Source organism: Chiroxiphia lanceolata, chromosome 2 (genome assembly GCF_009829145.1).
Source record: "Chiroxiphia lanceolata isolate bChiLan1 chromosome 2, bChiLan1.pri, whole genome shotgun sequence".
Lineage (NCBI taxonomy): Eukaryota > Metazoa > Chordata > Aves > Passeriformes > Pipridae > Chiroxiphia > Chiroxiphia lanceolata.
This window is the reverse complement of record NC_045638.1, coordinates 93,447,736-93,465,126: the sequence shown is the minus strand read 5'-3', so window position 1 is coordinate 93,465,126 and position 17,391 is coordinate 93,447,736. Positions and strand designations below refer to the sequence as shown.

Sequence of the window (17,391 nt, the reverse complement as noted above, 5' to 3'; positions counted from 1 at the left end):
GTTCACTATTGTGTAATAACAACCCTGACTCTCCAAATACCATCCAGTTGTTGGACTGTGAAGGTGTGGTATCTCTCAATACCACACTGTGTTTCTGACAAAGAAACACGGAACTGTTTTTTCATGAGGTTTGGGAAAAATTCAGGAAGATTTAAGTCCTGCAGTAGAGTTGAGGGCTTCAGCACCACCCTACCCCCCCCTCCCCAGTTACCAAGGAAATGCTTTAAAAGCATTTGGGAAATGAGGAAGAAGCTTGTGTTCTGCCTGTGCCAGCATAGGCAAAGGGCTGGGGGCTTGGCCAGCCTGTGAGAAGTGCAGGCGGATCCTTCTGACCCACAGGTGACCGATACTGTGAATGCAATGGGAGCAAAGTTGGTGCTCTGCTTACTTTGAAAAATTGACTTACTTCTTCTTTGGCTTTTGTTCTACAATATTTTTAGAGAAGCGTATATATATGAATCTTACATAAAATCTGAAGATTAACTAGGTCAGTGTGGTTTTGACCCCTAACAGTCTGCTGCTTTCACTAGAGCTTTTAGGCTTGTCTCAGAATTCCAGATTTCAGAGCCCAGAGGGGGAGGTGATGGTCCTTAAAAGTGCTCTTAGATTATAATTTGATACTTTTAGGAAGGTTTGGGATCATGGAAAAACTTGTTCCTTGAAATGGCCGTATCAAATTGAGCGCAGCTGGTATCTGGGACAGCTTTATTCTTGCTGTGCATAGAGGGATTCAGCCTTTACCCTGCCTATTTCCTTCTCCCCACTCTGGTCCAGATGAGTCAAGCTCCAGTGGTGGACGTCAGATGTCCTCCCCTGAGCACAGGCCACCAGCTGGTTCTGACACAGACAGCTCTGTGGAGGAAGAGAGTGACTTCGACACCATGCCAGAAATTGAAAGTGATAGAACTCATCCGCACCAAGGTATGCTGGTACTGCAGCGTGGCCATGGTGCTGGGCCATGGCACATTCAGGCGAGGACCAGCACTAGTCACTTACCAGGATTTTGAAGTTTCCTTGTTCCCTGGTTAGGTGGATTTAATCTCCTAAAGCTGAATGTGCTTCTTAGCGTTTTTTTCAGTCACTGGAAGTTTTCCTGCTGTGCTAAGTGTTCTGCTGAAATGAGTGATTTAATATGGAAAATCAGAATGTATTGGGGACTATTGAGAAAGGAGGAAGAATCCCAGAGAGTGTCCCAGAAAGTCCAAGGAGGTGTGACAGATAGTGAGAAAATAATCCGCAATAGTAGGTATTAATCTGGTACGTAGTGTGACTACAGTGGATGTACAGAGGGGCTTTAAGCTAGCAGCTCTCAGCTGCCTCCGTTGTCATCCTGCACTGTTTTGTGTGTCTGGAGCCATTCCTGCAGGTCAGAAGGATTTTGCAGAACTCAACTCCATAGAATCAAGGGGACACAACAATCTCACCTGAATAAAAACAGTCCAAATAGTGCCAGCTGCACATTGTCTGAATATGTAAGGATCTTCGACTGGCTTCTGTAATCTTCATTGGTTTCTTTTGTTTCTTCCCTTTTTCCCCATCCATTAATGTTTTAGGTGTTCCTCTATCTATCAGACTTGTCTAGGAAGGACCGAAGGATTGTCAGCAAAAAGTACAAAATCTATTTCTGGTAAGGAGAAGGCAAACTGTAAGACCCAGGCTCTGGAACTGTCTCTAGTTGTGGAGTTTGTCCACCTGCCCTTCTTAACCACACTTTGGAGGTGGGGATATTCTTTGAACCATCCTGTTTACACTTTCTCACCCTGTTCCAACCAGTAACTGCAAATCCCACATACCTCAATATGATATTTGTGGACACTGATCCTGGCAATGGATTCTGTTTTGCCATCGTTGCTTTTAAGCATGGAACAGCTGGTGTGCTGGACATAGTGGGGAAGGGGAGAAACTGGCACTCAAACACAGGAGCTTGTGGTCAACATCCTGGCGTTTCTTGTGCTCTTAGTATTTGCCTCGTTTGCACTAGCCATGTGCTCTTCAGCTTCAGGAGAGCATAATGAGATCATAGCCCCAGAGAGCAGATCTGTGCCCTTGGGCACTGAAGTGTACATGTTCCTCCACAAGCACCCTGGGCCTCTGTCCCAGGTGTGCACCTTGTTTTGGTGTGTTTAACTGCTGCTGCTCTCTCCTCTCTGCAGGAACATCATCACCATTGCAGTGTTTTATGCCCTGCCGGTCATCCAGCTTGTCATCACTTACCAGACGGTGCGTTTGACTCTGTGGCTGTCCCCTCTTGCCTTTAAATTTGCTCTGTGGTTGCGCTGTGTAAAGATGACAGTTGCAGTGAAACTGGGATCACCCAGGAATTCTGCTCTGAGTGACAGTTTACCTTAGCTGCTCTCTCTGTACTGTGTGTTACTGCACGCTTGGCTTGCTAAGCTTGCAGTTCTGCTATTTCTGCTTGTGAAGTCAGAGTCCAGCTGTTTTCCTGGTCAACTGATGTCTCATTTGGGTCCTGTTTCATTTTAGAGACAGGAGGAATCTGCTGTTATCTGTAAAAGACAACTGTAAGCAAGTAGAGTTTGCTGTGATACAAGTGATTTCTCCTCCCTTCTCCCCACCCTTGCTATCCTGCTGTTAATCAGATGTCTGCAAGAGAATCTATTAGTGGTGGGGTTGAGAGCACACAATGTTACCTCAGAAGACTGTTGTCAGGTTTGTGGCCTTTGCCAACACCTTGTCCCACCCTAAAAGCTTCACTAGCAGATTCAATACTCCCCTGTGTGAGTGCTAGAGCTGGGTTGTGTCCTGTTATACCTTGTATACATGCAGTGTTTGCACGAAGCAAACCCCCAAGAGAAGGGAGTATTTGCTAATATTGGGTTTCCCACCTCCTCTCTGTCCAGGTAGTAAATGTGACTGGCAATCAGGACATCTGCTACTACAACTTTCTGTGTGCTCATCCCCTTGGGGTGCTGAGGTGAGTGAGCCCTATGGTCACTGCATTATTGTCTTATGCTTCTCGAGTGTTTGTGCTTGTGCCCACGTCAGGATTTTATCCTTGTCAGGCTCACAGTAACTGTGTTGATAGGACCACTGGGAGTTTAGGACTCTGAGCTTTCTGTTTTTCTCAGCAGTGGCACTTTACTGCTGTGAGACACATGCACCCAGGAACATATGGCACCTGGGTGCCCCTACCAAATCTATGACACAGCAATGAGGTGCTCCTGTGCTCTATTGGATGCTCTCACTTGTATCCAAGGAGCAGTAGCTCTGCAAAGAAGTTCAGATCAGTCCTTTCAGTGCAGCATTTCTCTAAATTAACGTGAGAGTGCAAAGAAAGTCCAGAGTTGGGCATCTCTCAGAGGAAGTGCTAAATTCACTGGGGTAAGTGAGCTACTCGACCTACAATTGACATCCAGAGAGTCAAACTGGCAGTTTGGCAGCTGCTGAGGTGGAGGATGGTGGAGTGGGAGCAAAATGGATTCAGCTTATCATGGCCCAGGATTCAGCTTTCTGCTGCTGTGCTGCCTTTGTCTTAAACCTTCTTCTTTCCTGCAGTGCCTTCAACAACATCCTCAGCAATGTGGGCCACATGATGCTGGGCTTTCTCTTCCTCCTCATTGTGTTGCGCAGGGACATTCTCCACCGTCGGGCCATGGAGATGAAAGATATCTATACCCTGGTAAGGAAGCATGATTGCATGGGGCTGAGTGGAGGGAGGGAAGACAGGATGAACTCAAAAAACAGAGTGATACGCAATGTGTTTCCATTTGCCTTCCTTGCTGGAGAATTGAATCCTCTTCTTTTTAGCTCCTATGCAAAAGGGTATAGGTGAGATGCTTATGTTCTTGCACACCCCAGTATTTGCTACGTACAGTATGTCCACACTGCTGTGGTGATCCAGCCTGGGCTTACGAACACAAGGGGGTTAATAGAGGAACAACTCCCATGGCCGTGGCTTGTCCACTAGTGCTCACTGTGGAGGAACTGGGGCAGTAGGAGTGTCCCAAGATGCTTTAGTTATAGTGAAGTAGTTGATTTGTCTTATACAATTAAGAGTTATTTTTTGGCACTCCTGTTAGCAAGAGGGGATAGAGATATCTGTGATAACTCAGAGGAATTTGGCTGCCTCTACTCTGAAGCAGAGCTGCTTGTAGCCAGAGCTTCTGCAGACTCTTCCGAAAGAGGATGGAGAAATCTGCAGCCTCGTGGGCAGTGGTGCTGGTGGTTCTGGAGACAAATAGCTCTGTTTTCATTGTCTTGGTAGCAAGTAATGGCCTTAGCAGTTGTAAGGGTCTGCTGCTTGTGGTTTTCAGATGATACCTTGGCCAAATTGTGATGGAAGTGCCCTCTGATGGGCTCTGCTCCTCAGGTGCTTCTAACCCTACTGACCACAAGAACAATTCTGGGTCCCCAGTCCTCTCAGTTTTGGGCAGGATGTAGTTTGGCATGAGGTACAGGACAGAGATTTTCAGTCTCATGATGTTGGTACCAAGATACTGAGGTCTTCAGACCAGAAGTTTCAGCATGGTTAGCTTGAGTTTGCTGCCTGTGGCTTCACTGGCTGTGCCATGTGACTAAATCCAGAGCCCGTGGTTGTGCACAGCACACTGTGCTGCACTGCAGACTAAAGGACATGCGTAGGAGTTAGGAGGGATGAAGTGATGGAGAGTGGAAGCTCACCTGTCATCAGGACAGTGAGGGTACTTACTCTGCAGATCTGTTCTCTTCCAGGACTATGGGATCCCAAAGCATTTTGGTCTCTTTTATGCTATGGGCATCGCTCTGATGATGGAAGGGGTGCTCAGTGCCTGTTATCATGTCTGCCCTAATTACTCCAATTTCCAGTTTGGTAAGCTGAGTTTCCTTTCTCCTTTTGAGCTGGAGCTAGGAATTGCAATGCTTTCTCTCCTGCTGAGTTACTGACTTTTCCCGTCCCTCTACCCTTGCAAACCTCCCTGGAGACTGCCTGTTTCAAAGCTCAGTCAGGAGGCAGTGAGGCTTTTGATTCTGGGGACTAACACATGTCAGCCTCCTCTCCAGTCCTTAGGACTCTGGTAGTGCAGTGCTGGCAGGATCTCACATTGGTTTTGCAGCTCAGTGCTTGAAGGTAATAAGTGCACAGCCTGAGGAGCAGAATGTTCAAGCCTAGGAAGCCTCTGTGACATCTCAGTGGAAATTTTGCTCTGTGGGCTCCTTCCTGGGGAAGAGAAGACTCGGGCAGAATCTTGTCTATGAGTGTGAATACCTGATGAGAGAGAACAAAAATGAATGAGCCAGGCTCTTTTCCCTTTGAGGGTGGTCACAGACTGAACAGATTGCCTGGAGAGGTTGGGAATTCTTCTATGGAGATATTTGAAGCCTGACTGGACATGGTCTTTGACAACCCTCTCATAGCTGACTTTGCTTTAGCAGGGGTTGTTGGACCAGATGACCTCCAGAGGTTACTTCCAGCCTGCACCATTCTGTGATTGCCTGCCTGTTTCTGTGCTGCACTGTGGGCACCTATTTTCCGATCCCCTTTAGTTTTTGTTGCCTCAGAGCATGGTACATGTGCTGCAAGATGGCAGAGCACAAAGTGCTGTACAACGTAGTGCAGCATCAGGGATTTGTGCCTGCCAGCCTTGGGATTGGCCCTGCTGCTGCACTACTTTATATGCACTCAGAGGAGCTTTCTCAGCTCACTGGCTGTACCTGTTTTCACTGTTTGTTGTGATCCCTCCACAGACACCTCCTTCATGTACATGATCGCAGGACTGTGCATGCTCAAGCTCTACCAGACCCGCCACCCAGACATCAATGCCAGTGCCTACTCTGCCTATGCCTCGTTTGCTGTGGTGATCTGTCTGGCTGTCCTTGGAGTGGTATGGCTCCCTCTTACCTGCTTCTCTGGGAAGGAGATGGTGTGGCTGGGAACATAGCTTAAGTGGGGAAAGCAGCAGAGTAGGATAAGAGTGTGTTAAGCAGCTGTCGGCATTTGAATTCTCAGTTCTCTTGGGTTTTCCTCCTCTCTTCCCCTGGGCTTTCAGGAGGGGGAAGAGCAGAGCAGTTTCCTCTAGGTGGGGTCTTTTTTGGACTTTCGCTACCACATACCATCCTTCTCAAGAGAAGAACTTCACACATCCAGGTGTCCATGTCCCAGCATGCAGATGGTCTTCCTGTGAGGTGACTTACATTGCTGGGGACCAAGGTGAGGCTGGATGAGCTTCCAGGACAAGTATCCGATACCTAACTGCTTGTGCCTATTTCTCCCCTGTGGAAAACTCCGTGTTGTTGGGCACAGCTCCTGCAGTTGGCCTTGCAATCTTTGGAGAGGTGGGGGCCGAGGATAATGTCTGAGGAGCTCCCAGGTAAATGTGTGGAATACCTGCCTATGGAAGGGCACTGTAGCAAAAAGAATCAAACAGAGTTGCTGGACTGGTACAGGGCTTTGCTCACAGCATTGCAAATATTGAGCTGGGCTCACCTGAGTCCCCATCCTGTCCTTTACTTTGGAGGTCTCTGCTTCCCTTCTTTTGAAGGACTCATTTTCGTTCATCAGTAACCAGGCAAAATCCATTGAATTCTTGCTCTGAACTAGCAGCTAGGTCCCACTGGGCTGTAAGCCCCTCACTACCACACATAATGTGGAATACCAGTTGATACTGCAAAGGTCTCTGGGTAGGAGACTCTGGGATAAGGAATGCAGGAGCAGCTGGTGAACTTGGGACTTCCCAAGAATCTCTTGATAGGTGTGGTAGATCTTCACAGCCACGTTCAAAACACTGGGGCTTTATTATGGATTGCTGTATCTTTTCTTGAGGGATGCTTTGAAGCTGTTCAGTGGAGCATATAAGCTACATCTCCCTTGTTTGGTTCACGTAGAGGTGGCTTTTCTGCTTGCTTTTTGGTGGTTTCGGGGCTTTTTTTGTTTGTTTGTTTGTTTTTTCCCCTACACACGTAAAGGGGAAAGTTCATACAAGTGCTTTGCCCCAGGGAAGGGGAGTGCTCACAGCCAGATAGATCAGAGTTTCTGGACTCCTTAATGTATAACTGAAAGATTAAGGTTTAATATAGCTTTAATGTGCACTTGTAGGTCCCTTCCAGTCCTTAAATAAAATGAAAATATACAGTAGGAGCAGTTGCCTGCAGAGCGGTTTTCTCCTTTTTGTTCTACAGTACATTTATTAAAGTAATAGTTGGTTCCCTTACTGCCTTTGTGAAAATACAGCTCCTGGCCAGAGAGCTGCTGCCCAGCTCAGCAGAGAGCTCACCTGGCCTGGGTGTCCCTGTGTTTCTGCTCCCTGGGCCAGCTGCAGCCCTTCCAAGCTACTGCTCTTATCTGAAGGAGCATTCAGACAGAATGGTCTCCTCTCCAGAATGCTGAGCTCCTTTTGCCTCTCTGGACTTTGTTTTGAACTCATAGATATGTTTTCAAGTGGGAAGATTTAGGGGGTTCTTTTCTGTATTCAGTGAGGTTATCTAATGACCCATGGTGATATAAGACGGGAAAGGATCGTCCTGCTGCACAGGGCTCGGTTTGCTTTTAACGTGTCTTTGCTTTCAGGTGTTTGGGAAAAATGACATGTGGTTTTGGGTTGTTTTCTCAATAATCCATGTTTTGGCCTCGTTGGCTCTCAGCACCCAGATCTACTACATGGGCCGCTTCAAGATGGGTAAGTGCTGTGACTGATCCATCTTCTCCTGGGTGTGCAGGTGCCTCCTGTCATCACCTGCGTGTCACCTGTGCAACGTGTCTGTCAGCACAGTCCTGTGGCCTGTGTTCTAGGTTACCCTGTCCTCTCATCCATCTGATGCCCTTCCTGGCCTCTGAAATCCTTGTGCTACTGCTTCCCAGACCAATGGGTCTGTGGAGGCAGGAGAACTGGGCTTTGAGGGAGCCTGTCCTTCAGCTCTCCCTAGTGCACACTCCCTAGTGCTGTGCTCAGAGCAGAGAGCTACACTCTATCATAGGGTGAAGGGGAGAGGGTCTGGTGGGGAAACTGTGTCTTGTGCTTTGCTTACAAACATATTTCTCCTTCTTCTGCTTCTGTTTGCCTCAGATGGCCCTGACTCAGGTAACTGTCTGCAGCTCTCCTTTATCTCTGCTGAGTTGTGCAGTGGTGTGGCAGCCAGGGGTTGCATGGATGTGTGTGGGGAGGCAGGCTCGTGTGCCGCCTGGGGTCAGCTCTCCAGAAGTGAAACCATTTTGCCAGCAGCACTGCCTGTCCTGCTCCTTGGCAGGAAAGGGGTGATACAGCACAGGAGAGCTCTGATCTTGGCGCAGGAGTGTTTTCAAGCTCTGCATTTATAGCTAAAGAAGGGCATGTGTGTGCATGTATGTCCATCCATCCCCACTGCCACTGATGGCTCTGCAGGGAAGCTTCTGCAATGATTTTGAGAGCCGGAGTGTCTTGAGTGCACTGTGCCCCTTTAGGACCCTCTGAGGGCTGTGGGATCTGTTTCTGCTGTTTTCCTGCTCTGGCAGCTTGTTCCATGGAAGGTGTTTTTCCTGTTCCTGCACACACACATCTCTTTTCCAGAGATGGGGTTGCAAAGTCAGCCTGTTTACATGTACAGACAGGGCCTGTTTGAATTCTGGGTAGTGCTAGTGTTGAGAGGATTTTTGTTTTTATTTTTTTTTAACCTGTTGTTCTGCCAAATGCCATCCACATCCTGTGGTGGCTGTTCTGCTCAGCACAGGCTGCTCCCAAAGAGCAAGAAATGCATCTGCTGACACCTTGGATTCTCTGTCAGCTGATGGGTGTCTGTGTCTTTCCCCATTTTGGGGCTCACTCTACTGGCTGTTCTGGCTTTTTATCCTCTTCTTTGACAGACCTGGGCATATTTCGACGAGCAGTGATGGTGCTATACACGGACTGTATCCAGCAGTGCAGTCGACCAATGTACATGGTAGGTGACTTATTATCTAAGCAATTGCTCACCCTTCAGGCAATGTGCAGAGGAAAGAGTCTGGTCTATTTGAAAAAGTTATGTTCCCTGCTTCCCTTCTTCTCCCTCCCCCAGAATGGTTGGGGTAAGTGTAGATCTCTGCTACAGTGGTTTACCCCCAACCTCCAGACTTCCCCAATCTCAAACTTGGTGAATAAAACATCAAAGCAAAGGTGATACAAGCATGACAGGATTTGCTTTTGCACTTGCTCTCTGGGGCATCTATTCAGAGGAATGGGTACAAGGCTCTGTGCAGTGCAGCCTCTCTGGGGAAGGCAGCAACTGTTTTGGCTCTGTGGTTTAAGTAAAAGCAATTGCCATTTCTGCAGCACCTCGGGGCAGGCAGCAGAAAAGTAAGAAATGGTGGCTGTTACCTTGTGTCCCCACCGATGGCTTTCTTCTTGGCGCAGAGTGCTAATTAAGGATTGAAGCCAAATGGGGTTTTTATCCATGAGCGTGTTTTTTCTTTCTTTCTTTTTTATTTATTCTCCCACCTCTGAATAAACAAACTCATCCACTCAGGCAGGAACTAAGCCTGGCCAGCCTGAAATAGCTACATCATGAAAGCAGCTGTAAGCATAAATGCACGCGTCCCACAAATGTAAACCTCTGCCTGCTGTAGTTACAGGGCTTCCCTAGCTAATGGTGAGATAGGAGAAAGAAAGTGTCTCTAAATACATGTGGGATGCTATCCAAAGCTTCCCCTGCTGCGTCTTTCAAGCAAGTCCTTGCTCTCTGCAGTACTTTTTCTATAAAACAGTGGGAGGGAAGGAATGTAACTAGAAAAACAGTAGAAGCAGTCAAAGGATTTGCAGAACCTCCTGAGGCTGATCCCTTAAGTGCTGAGATTGTTCTTTTTTAGATGTTCAGTCTCCTTCTTGCAACTCTTACTTAAAATTTATGAGAGTCAGAGCAGTTTCCATCTGATAAAGCTCCCACAGAGCAAACTACAGAGCCAGGTGCACGTGTGTTTGCAGGAACCAGACTCCAAATCCTCACATAATGATATCCTGAATTTCTGAGGCAATGGCCTCTTTTTGCATACCCTTCTGATTTTATATGATCATCAGTGCCTTTCCTCCAGGACAGGATGGTGCTGCTCATTGTTGGAAACCTGGTCAACTGGTCCTTGTAAGTAGTTACGTCTTGGTGTCCTGTGTATTTGTGCACGTGGGCAGCAGGATTCAGTACTGGAACACAGGGGGGCTGAAGTGATGAGAAAATGCAGCAATGTCTGTGCAATAATCCTGTGCTGGGGCCCTTCTGACATGTTTTGGCGGGGAGCTTGATCTGAGGAGTGCTGATAGTAGGCAGATCCGTAGGATGCAGCGCAGCACTACAGAACGGTGTGAGGCATCCCTAAGTGTTTCAGCTGGGGCTGTCTCATGGCTCGTCTCTAAGCAAGCTTGTGTAGGGCTGGCTTGGTACTGTGGTGCTGTGCTGTGCTGTACACCTGCTTCCCACGTAGCTGGGAAGTCTCTGGTACAGCCAAGGTGCAGGAGACCTGACAGACACTCATTAGTCACAGAGCCTGGCTGAGCAAGGAGGTATTAGCTCTTAGATGAGACCTAAAGTCATTGCTCCAGGCTCTTGCTTTTCACTAAAGTTGCTTAGGGACATGCTTTCTGCCAAATGTACAGGTCTGAGGCCAGCTCCTACCCAGTGAAATGTTTGGCCATGGATTGGAAGCAACCCAGGGCCCTTTACTGTCCTCTGTGGTCTCAGTTGCTTCAGCAGCTGACCATGGCTGAGTTTCCTTGGCTGGGGGCAGTGTTGCTGTGTCTGTGGGGCAGTGGGTGGCTGTACCTTGGCAGTTTGGGGATGTACCCTGTCCCCAGTGAAAGAGGCTGTCTGATATCCCTTCTTCTCTCTCTCTCTCAGTGCTATCTTTGGGCTTGTGTATCGGCCCAGAGACTTTGCCTCCTACATACTGGGCATCTTCATCTGTAACCTGCTGCTGTATCTGGCTTTCTACATCATCATGAAGGTAGAGGGAGGCAGCTGTAGCTGTCTCTGGGGTGCTTATCTCCAAAGGGAAAGGGATGGGCCTCTTTTCTGGATGCAGCTGGGGTTCCTGTGGTGTTGCAGAGGGATGTGGAGGGGCTGTTGTGGGGCTCAGGGTGGGACAAGGTGTTGGGGAGGGATGGTGTGTAGCCATTTCAGGGGTGGCTGGGTTGGGCAGCCCTTCCCAGGTGCAGATGGTGTGTCAGACCTGTGTATAGCTCTGTCCCTTTGAAGAACTCAGGGTGTGTTGTGAGGCTGTGTCTCTGTCTGCAGCTCCGCAGCTCTGAGAAGCTCCTGCCCATCCCCATGTTCTGCATTGTGGCCACAGCAGTGGTATGGGCAGCTGCCCTTTACTTCTTCTTCCAGACCCTCAGCAGCTGGGAGGTAAAGTTCCCCTTTCACTGTCCTTCTGTCCATCTCTGTCTCATCCTCTTTCCTTCCTGTTGTTTGTTTTGCACAAAACATACTTTGGGGAAGAGTCTTGGCCTGCTCATGGAGAGCTGCTTATTTTCAGCAGACTGTGAAGGGAATGTGGGAAGCTGTGCTGAGCCAAAAATGACTGTATGCATGTATCTGTGTAAAGGCTATTTATGAGCCAGGTATCTGGAGTTGACTGGTCCTCACCAGGGGACAGAGGACGAGCTGGGGATCTGAAAGCAAAACTGGGCAAATCGTGACTAGTACTGGATGGAAGACTTATCCCTGGAGCAGATGGCCAATGGGGGGGTAACTTGCCTAGGAGTGTGAGGGCTCTCTATGACCTGGGAGACTGGATGTCTTCTAATGGGATATCACATCCATCTCCATGGAGGTGAGGGGCTTGCTGCAGAGTGGTCTGGTGGAGGCTGTGCAGCTTGTGCTATGCAGGACCTCAGATATGGAGAGCAGAGGGTTCTCCCCAGCTGTGGGTTATGGCCCCAGATCCATTTTCACGTCTAAGTATAACATTGCATTCCTGGCCTGCCCTCGCCCCATGTCTGGCCAGCATAGCACCTTTTCCTGGGTTCTGCTTGGAGGGTTAAGATGGATTGATCTTTAGAGGGTCCAGTGTGATCAGCAAGAGCCCTGTCTGAGTGGGTATCAGGTGCTGACCCTCTGCCTGCTCCCCTAGGAGACTCCAGCAGAGTCCCGGGAAAAGAACCGGCCATGCATCCTGCTGGGTTTCTTTGATGACCATGATGTCTGGCACTTCCTCTCTGCAGCTGCCTTGTTCTTCTCCTTTCTGGTGAGTCTTGCTGAGTCTCCCACTCTGCTGTATGGCCTCACCCTCTCCTCTTCCACCTTGCCCCTCTCCATCCACATGGACCTGTGACTGCTCCAGGACCCCACAGAGGTGCCTCAACTCCTCTTGGCTCTATCTCCAGATATCCTTTACAGTGGGATGCTCTTTGTCAGAGGGATCAGGTTTTCTCCTTTGCCTTATTTATTTCCCTTTACCTCTTGGCCTCAAATTCCCTTTGGGGCCGTGGGTCACACAGCTGTTGTGGGACAGCTGAGGGGCTGCTGCTGTGACCAGTGACTCATGGATTTGTGAAGACCTCCCAGGAAAGCAAGACCTGAAGGTCTGAAAGGTAGACCTACCTGGCCAGCAAGACCTCAATCTGCCTTGTACTTTCTTCCTCAGGTCCTGCTGACCCTGGATGATGACCTGGATACGGTGCGCAGGGACAAGATCCCGGTGTTCTGAGTCCCCAGGGGACAGGGGCGCAGGGGTGTCCCAAACTGCTCAGCCAAAGGCACTGGGCCACTGGTATCTGTGGGGAATGAGCCTGCTTCCGTGGCCAGCAACACAGGGGAGCTGGATCCCACAGCAAGCATGAAGGGGTGCTGTGGTAACTGAGGTAGGACCAGAAGGGAAGACGACGTTTACTCCTTTCCCACTGCATCCTCTGGGGCAGGCACGACCCAGCAGCCAAGGCCAGTGCACAGCCCTCTGGCTCACAGGTGCAGTGGGTGCTGGAGCCAATGAGGGGGGTGGAAACAGGAGGGAGGTGTGTTTGAGACCTTTGCTTCCCTTCCTTCCTGCTGATGTGCTCCGCTTCCTCTCTGGTGAGCAGGCTTGAGAAGTGCAATGCTGCTCCTCCTGCATTGGGAGCTGATGCCTGTACCCTGCAGGCTGCTGCCCTCAGAGAGTCCCTTCAGCAGCACAGGGAGAGCATTTGGTTCCTGTCCTGCAGCCACTGAGGGAGCAAGGGACTCCAAACTGAGGTGGCAGTGGGGGGACAGTTTTCTTCTTTTCATTTTGTTGGAGAAACTCCTCTGGTAGCTGGAGGGGAGCCAGGGTAACAAGACTGTGGTGTTGGAGGGAGATGGTGGACTTAGAGCTGCCCGTGCATGCTCTGCCAGAGCCTCCCACCTTGCTCCTGAAGGCTCTCACTCACTCCTGTTGAACAGCCACACTTCCTCTGGCAGCTCCGGTGCTGGCTCTTGTCAGCGTGATGGTCTCTCAGGGCACTAGAATTGCTGTCCTCAAGCAAACCTAAAAGAGATGGCACAGCAAAGCCACAACCTTGCATGCTGGGCAGCTCTTTGGCAGCCTCTTGGCTCCTGCTGCCTGCCTTGCCAAAGGGGCAAGGTGGAAGAGGCATGTCGTCCAGCAACCTCAGACTTTCTCCTTCAATGAGTCTGTTTTGGACAAACTTGGCAAAGCAGGTTCCCTTATGGACCGGGAGTGTGGAAGAGGTTTGGGGACAGTTGGGGTTGAGCTCTTTAGCTAAAGATCTGGGCTGAACTTTCTTGTCAAACTTTGCTGCATCTGAAATAAGTTTTTAAATGGCTTCTCCGTTGTTTCTGATTTCTTGGTTATTTAAAAAACAAGAATGGGGTGTGAATTATTTCAGACCTTGCATCTAAATATGGGACCTGTTTTGCTAATTTTGAATTAAAAAGTGTTCTTTCAGGCCTGCTGTCCTTATTCTTGCCATTGTCTGAGCATTTTTGCTTCAGTGTATGTGCATGTACCCAGTGATGGGAAGGTTTCATTCCACTTCTGCTTACTAAAGCAAACTACGGTAATGTTTTACTCTGAGGGTCTGTATCTCCTTGAAAAGTTTTGCACCAGCTGATTTTTATTTTTTTCCAAGTTGGAGATTGTCAAGACTGTCAATAAAATGAATGTTCCTGGTTCCCTGCTCTGCAGGTTGATGTGAATTCTTCTTGCTCCAGCTCTCAGCAGGAGCAAGGAGAGCAGCTGGGACAGAGGAGTGCCCAGTGGTGTCACACAGCTGCTGTCATCCTTGGGACTGTCACAGACCTTTCCTGAGCATAGGTGCAGATGACCTGCTTGTTCTCTTACAATTGCCTGTGAGACTAAATAGAGTGAAGAACAGACACTCTTGTCAGTGTAGTCCCTTTGGCAGGGTGGGAGAGGGCTGGAGGAGGAATGACACAAGCGGCTGCTACCTGTTACCTTCCCAGGCAGAGCTGTTGCCACTCTGGAGGTGTTTCAGGCGGGGTGTGCCAGAAATGAAGAAGGTGGAGGTGGTCCTGGTGTGCTGTGTTGTATGACAGTGCTTTGGGCGTGACTCACAGGTTTGTCATGCAGATGGAGTTGTGAATGTTTCATCTTGGAAAGGGGTAGGTTTCTCAGGCTTGTTGCAAAGTGTGAGCTTCTCTTGCTTAACAGTATCAGCAGAGGCTGCAGGGAAGGGGACGACACTTGTTTTTGTCTGAGTAGCATCAGCAGAGAAGTATCAAGCTGAGGATAGTTCACATTTTCTGTTCAGCCACCCTGCAGCCCTACCATATGTTCTTGGTGCATCTTAAATGTCTGAATCCAATATTAGCTACTTGGGCTTGCCTGCAGCTTCCTTTTTCTTCCCATAAGGAAGGACTGCCAAGAAGTCTGGGGTGCAAAAAAACCACAAAACAAACAAAGCCCAAACAACCCAAATCCTTACTGCTGAGTGCAGCAAGACTGAGCTGCCCCCGTGGGGGACTCGGTGTGGGACTGTGGTGCTCTGCCAGCATGGTTAGAAACATGCTGGGCAGATGGAACCACCGGGGCTTCTGTATCCAGGAAACATAGGAATGTGTGACCTGACAGTGTTTTTATAACATGTGCTCTGTGCTGCCCTCCTTGCAAATGCAAGGGCCGCTGTAGGGAGCCCCCAGTGCTGTGCCAGACTGAAGAAGGGCTTGCGTGCCCCCAAATTTGTGCAGTGTTGGACACACATTTTCATAAACTATATTATTTCTCCCTGTGTCTTTCATAATCTGTAGTCTCAGACCTTGCTCCAAGCTCATATTTGTTTCCAGCCAGGAAGCTGGTTATCTTCAAATTGGAATGTGAGAAAAAACTAACGTTGAACAGCAGTTGGAAGGCTCAGTGTAGGAGGTAGAACAACATATGGGCTCGCTGAGCTAAGCAGAGATGAGCACAGTATATGAAGGGTAAGGCAGTAACAGTGAGGGAGAGAGAGGTTGGAGAAGGCTGGAGAACAGCACAGAACTAGCAAGAAAACCATGAAAGAAATTAAATACAAGGAAAGGCACCTCAAGCCTGAGAGATGGGAGGAAAGGTTAGAATAGTCTCCCTGCTGCTTCTGTGCTTCCAGCATGGTGCATCACTTTTAAAAACTTCCTCTTAGCTTTGCCCTGCCTGCTGGTTTCTGTTTGTACTTCAGTTCTCCCACCTAGTGACTGCAGGGCCCAGCCTCACCCGACCGCTCCAGGGATCCCTCTGGCTGCTGGGGTTTCTGGCTGGGCACCTGGGCAGCTCTGTGTCTCCCAGCTGTCCTGGTCACACTTGGCTGTGTAGCCCTTGGACCTGGAATGCAGCTTGAGTCCTGCTGTCCTTGTCCAGGCCATTGCCCTTGGGAAAGGAAGAACAGCTTGCTGGGTAGGTGGAGGGCCCTCATTCCATGATTTGCAGGTCATTGTTTTCTCACCTTTCTCTGCTCACTAAGGAGCAGAGGTGTAAAGGGAGAAAAGCAGAGCAGCATCTTGGAATTGTGTTAGGAGGTAGGGGGGCCTTTCTGCTGCCTGCAGGCCAGTAGTGGGGTCCCTGCTTCCCCCATCACATGCTCAGCATAAACTGCTGCCACAACTCCTGAAGGGAAACAAATGGTTCACTTTTCTGGTGAATCCCCTTCTCAGCTTATGGTAGGGGCTGTGAGGAGCTTGAAGGAAGCAGGAGCTGGTCTGGCTGGCAGTGGCTGCCAGAGTACTTCTCTATACATTATGGAAGCTGTACCAGCCCAGGAACACCTGCCCTAAGCTTTCTGCAGTTGGTTATTCAATATTCAGGCTTATTTGCCAAATCATGAGCTTTGTTTGCTGTTTTTGCAAGAAAAAGAGCTCAGCTCTGTATCATTTGTGTTACGCCTTCTGCAACACCTTCCCCAGGCCTCTTAACATTTTCCCAAGTAAAAGCCAGTGCAGTGCTGCAGATGGGTCAGATGATTTTGGGTGGTGCATGGCCAGAAAGTTGCTGCTGAGCAGCTTGTGCTTTACCTGCCCTGTAGCAATGTGACCTGTCTCTTGCCTCTACCTTGCTCTTCTCTTTTCACAGCTCCTGGGCACCTGAAGGGTGTCTCCCCTCTCCCACAGCTCTGTTGCCTTAAGCCACAAAGAGGAGGTGGATAGAATGTTATCACTGAATCATGGAATGGTTTGGGTTGGAAAGGACCTTTAAAAGTCATTTAGTTCCAACACTCCTGCCCTGGAAAGGGACACCTCCCACTAGACCAGGTTGCTCAAAGCTAGGTTATATCCACCCTGCCCCCTTGAATGTTTCCACGGACAGGGCATCTGCCACCTTTCTGACCAACCTGTTCCAGTTTTTTACTGCTCTCATTGTAAAAAACTTACATTAAAAACCCTTATATTCCATATATTTCTTGTTTTCTTGGGAAATGTAGATAAAGTTGTTGTTCTACCCAGTACAACACAAGGGAGAAAGAAATAGCTTCTTTCTCCCTAACACTAATACCCACTCAGAGGTTAGGAAAACTAGCGGGGTCAGGTGAGCTGACAGTCTTACAATTACCACTCAAACCTCTGGGCTGGCTGAAGAGCAGCCAAGGCAGGGGGAGTACTCTGCACTGTGAAAGGGGAAGGCACAGTTTTAAGAGAAAGGTGAACTTGTCCACAAGTAGATTTTGAGCCTATTAAATCAGCAGCACCTGTGTAGATGCTGGGGCAGGGGGAGTGGAGGGGCACTTTTCAATGATAGCAAGAGGGGGATACTGAGTTTATCCATGACACTTGCAGGGTCTGTTTGAGACTGAGGTATGCAGCCCCTGGCTATGCTCCACCTCTGGCTTAAGATAAGAAACATTGAGCCAGTTTCACTTGTGCTTTTGTCTGTGGTTTTCCTTATGTGCATGTGGCCACACCAAGCGCTTGTATGAGCCTGTCAGGCCCAAGGACGCCCTGGCAGCTCTCAGTGCCAAGAATGCCAGAGGGTGGCCAAGCGGGGCCTCCTTGCCCCAGGGGCATTGCTGGGGCCTCGTGGAGCCCTGCTGCATCTCCCACAAGCAGAAGCACCTGCATCTG

At 49.2% G+C, this 17,391-nt stretch overlaps 1 protein-coding gene across 1 annotated transcript in view; it reads left to right on the top strand.

Annotated features, from left to right (window-relative positions):
• The window catches only part of SIDT1 (SID1 transmembrane family member 1), a 41,941-nt gene extending 27,922 nt beyond the window's left edge, over positions 1-14,019 (top strand). Inside the window, 16 exon segments of the mRNA XM_032677969.1 lie at positions 775-904; positions 906-921; positions 1,554-1,627; positions 2,154-2,220; positions 2,862-2,935; positions 3,517-3,640; positions 4,693-4,810; positions 5,686-5,822; positions 7,505-7,613; positions 8,001-8,015; positions 8,774-8,850; positions 9,974-10,020; positions 10,771-10,876; positions 11,167-11,277; positions 12,005-12,118; positions 12,518-14,019. Coding sequence (XP_032533860.1) covers positions 775-904; positions 906-921; positions 1,554-1,627; positions 2,154-2,220; positions 2,862-2,935; positions 3,517-3,640; positions 4,693-4,810; positions 5,686-5,822; positions 7,505-7,613; positions 8,001-8,015; positions 8,774-8,850; positions 9,974-10,020; positions 10,771-10,876; positions 11,167-11,277; positions 12,005-12,118; positions 12,518-12,580 — 1,382 coding nt within the window. The 3' untranslated portion in view covers positions 12,581-14,019.
• The last annotated feature ends 3,372 nt before the right edge of the window (positions 14,020-17,391 follow it).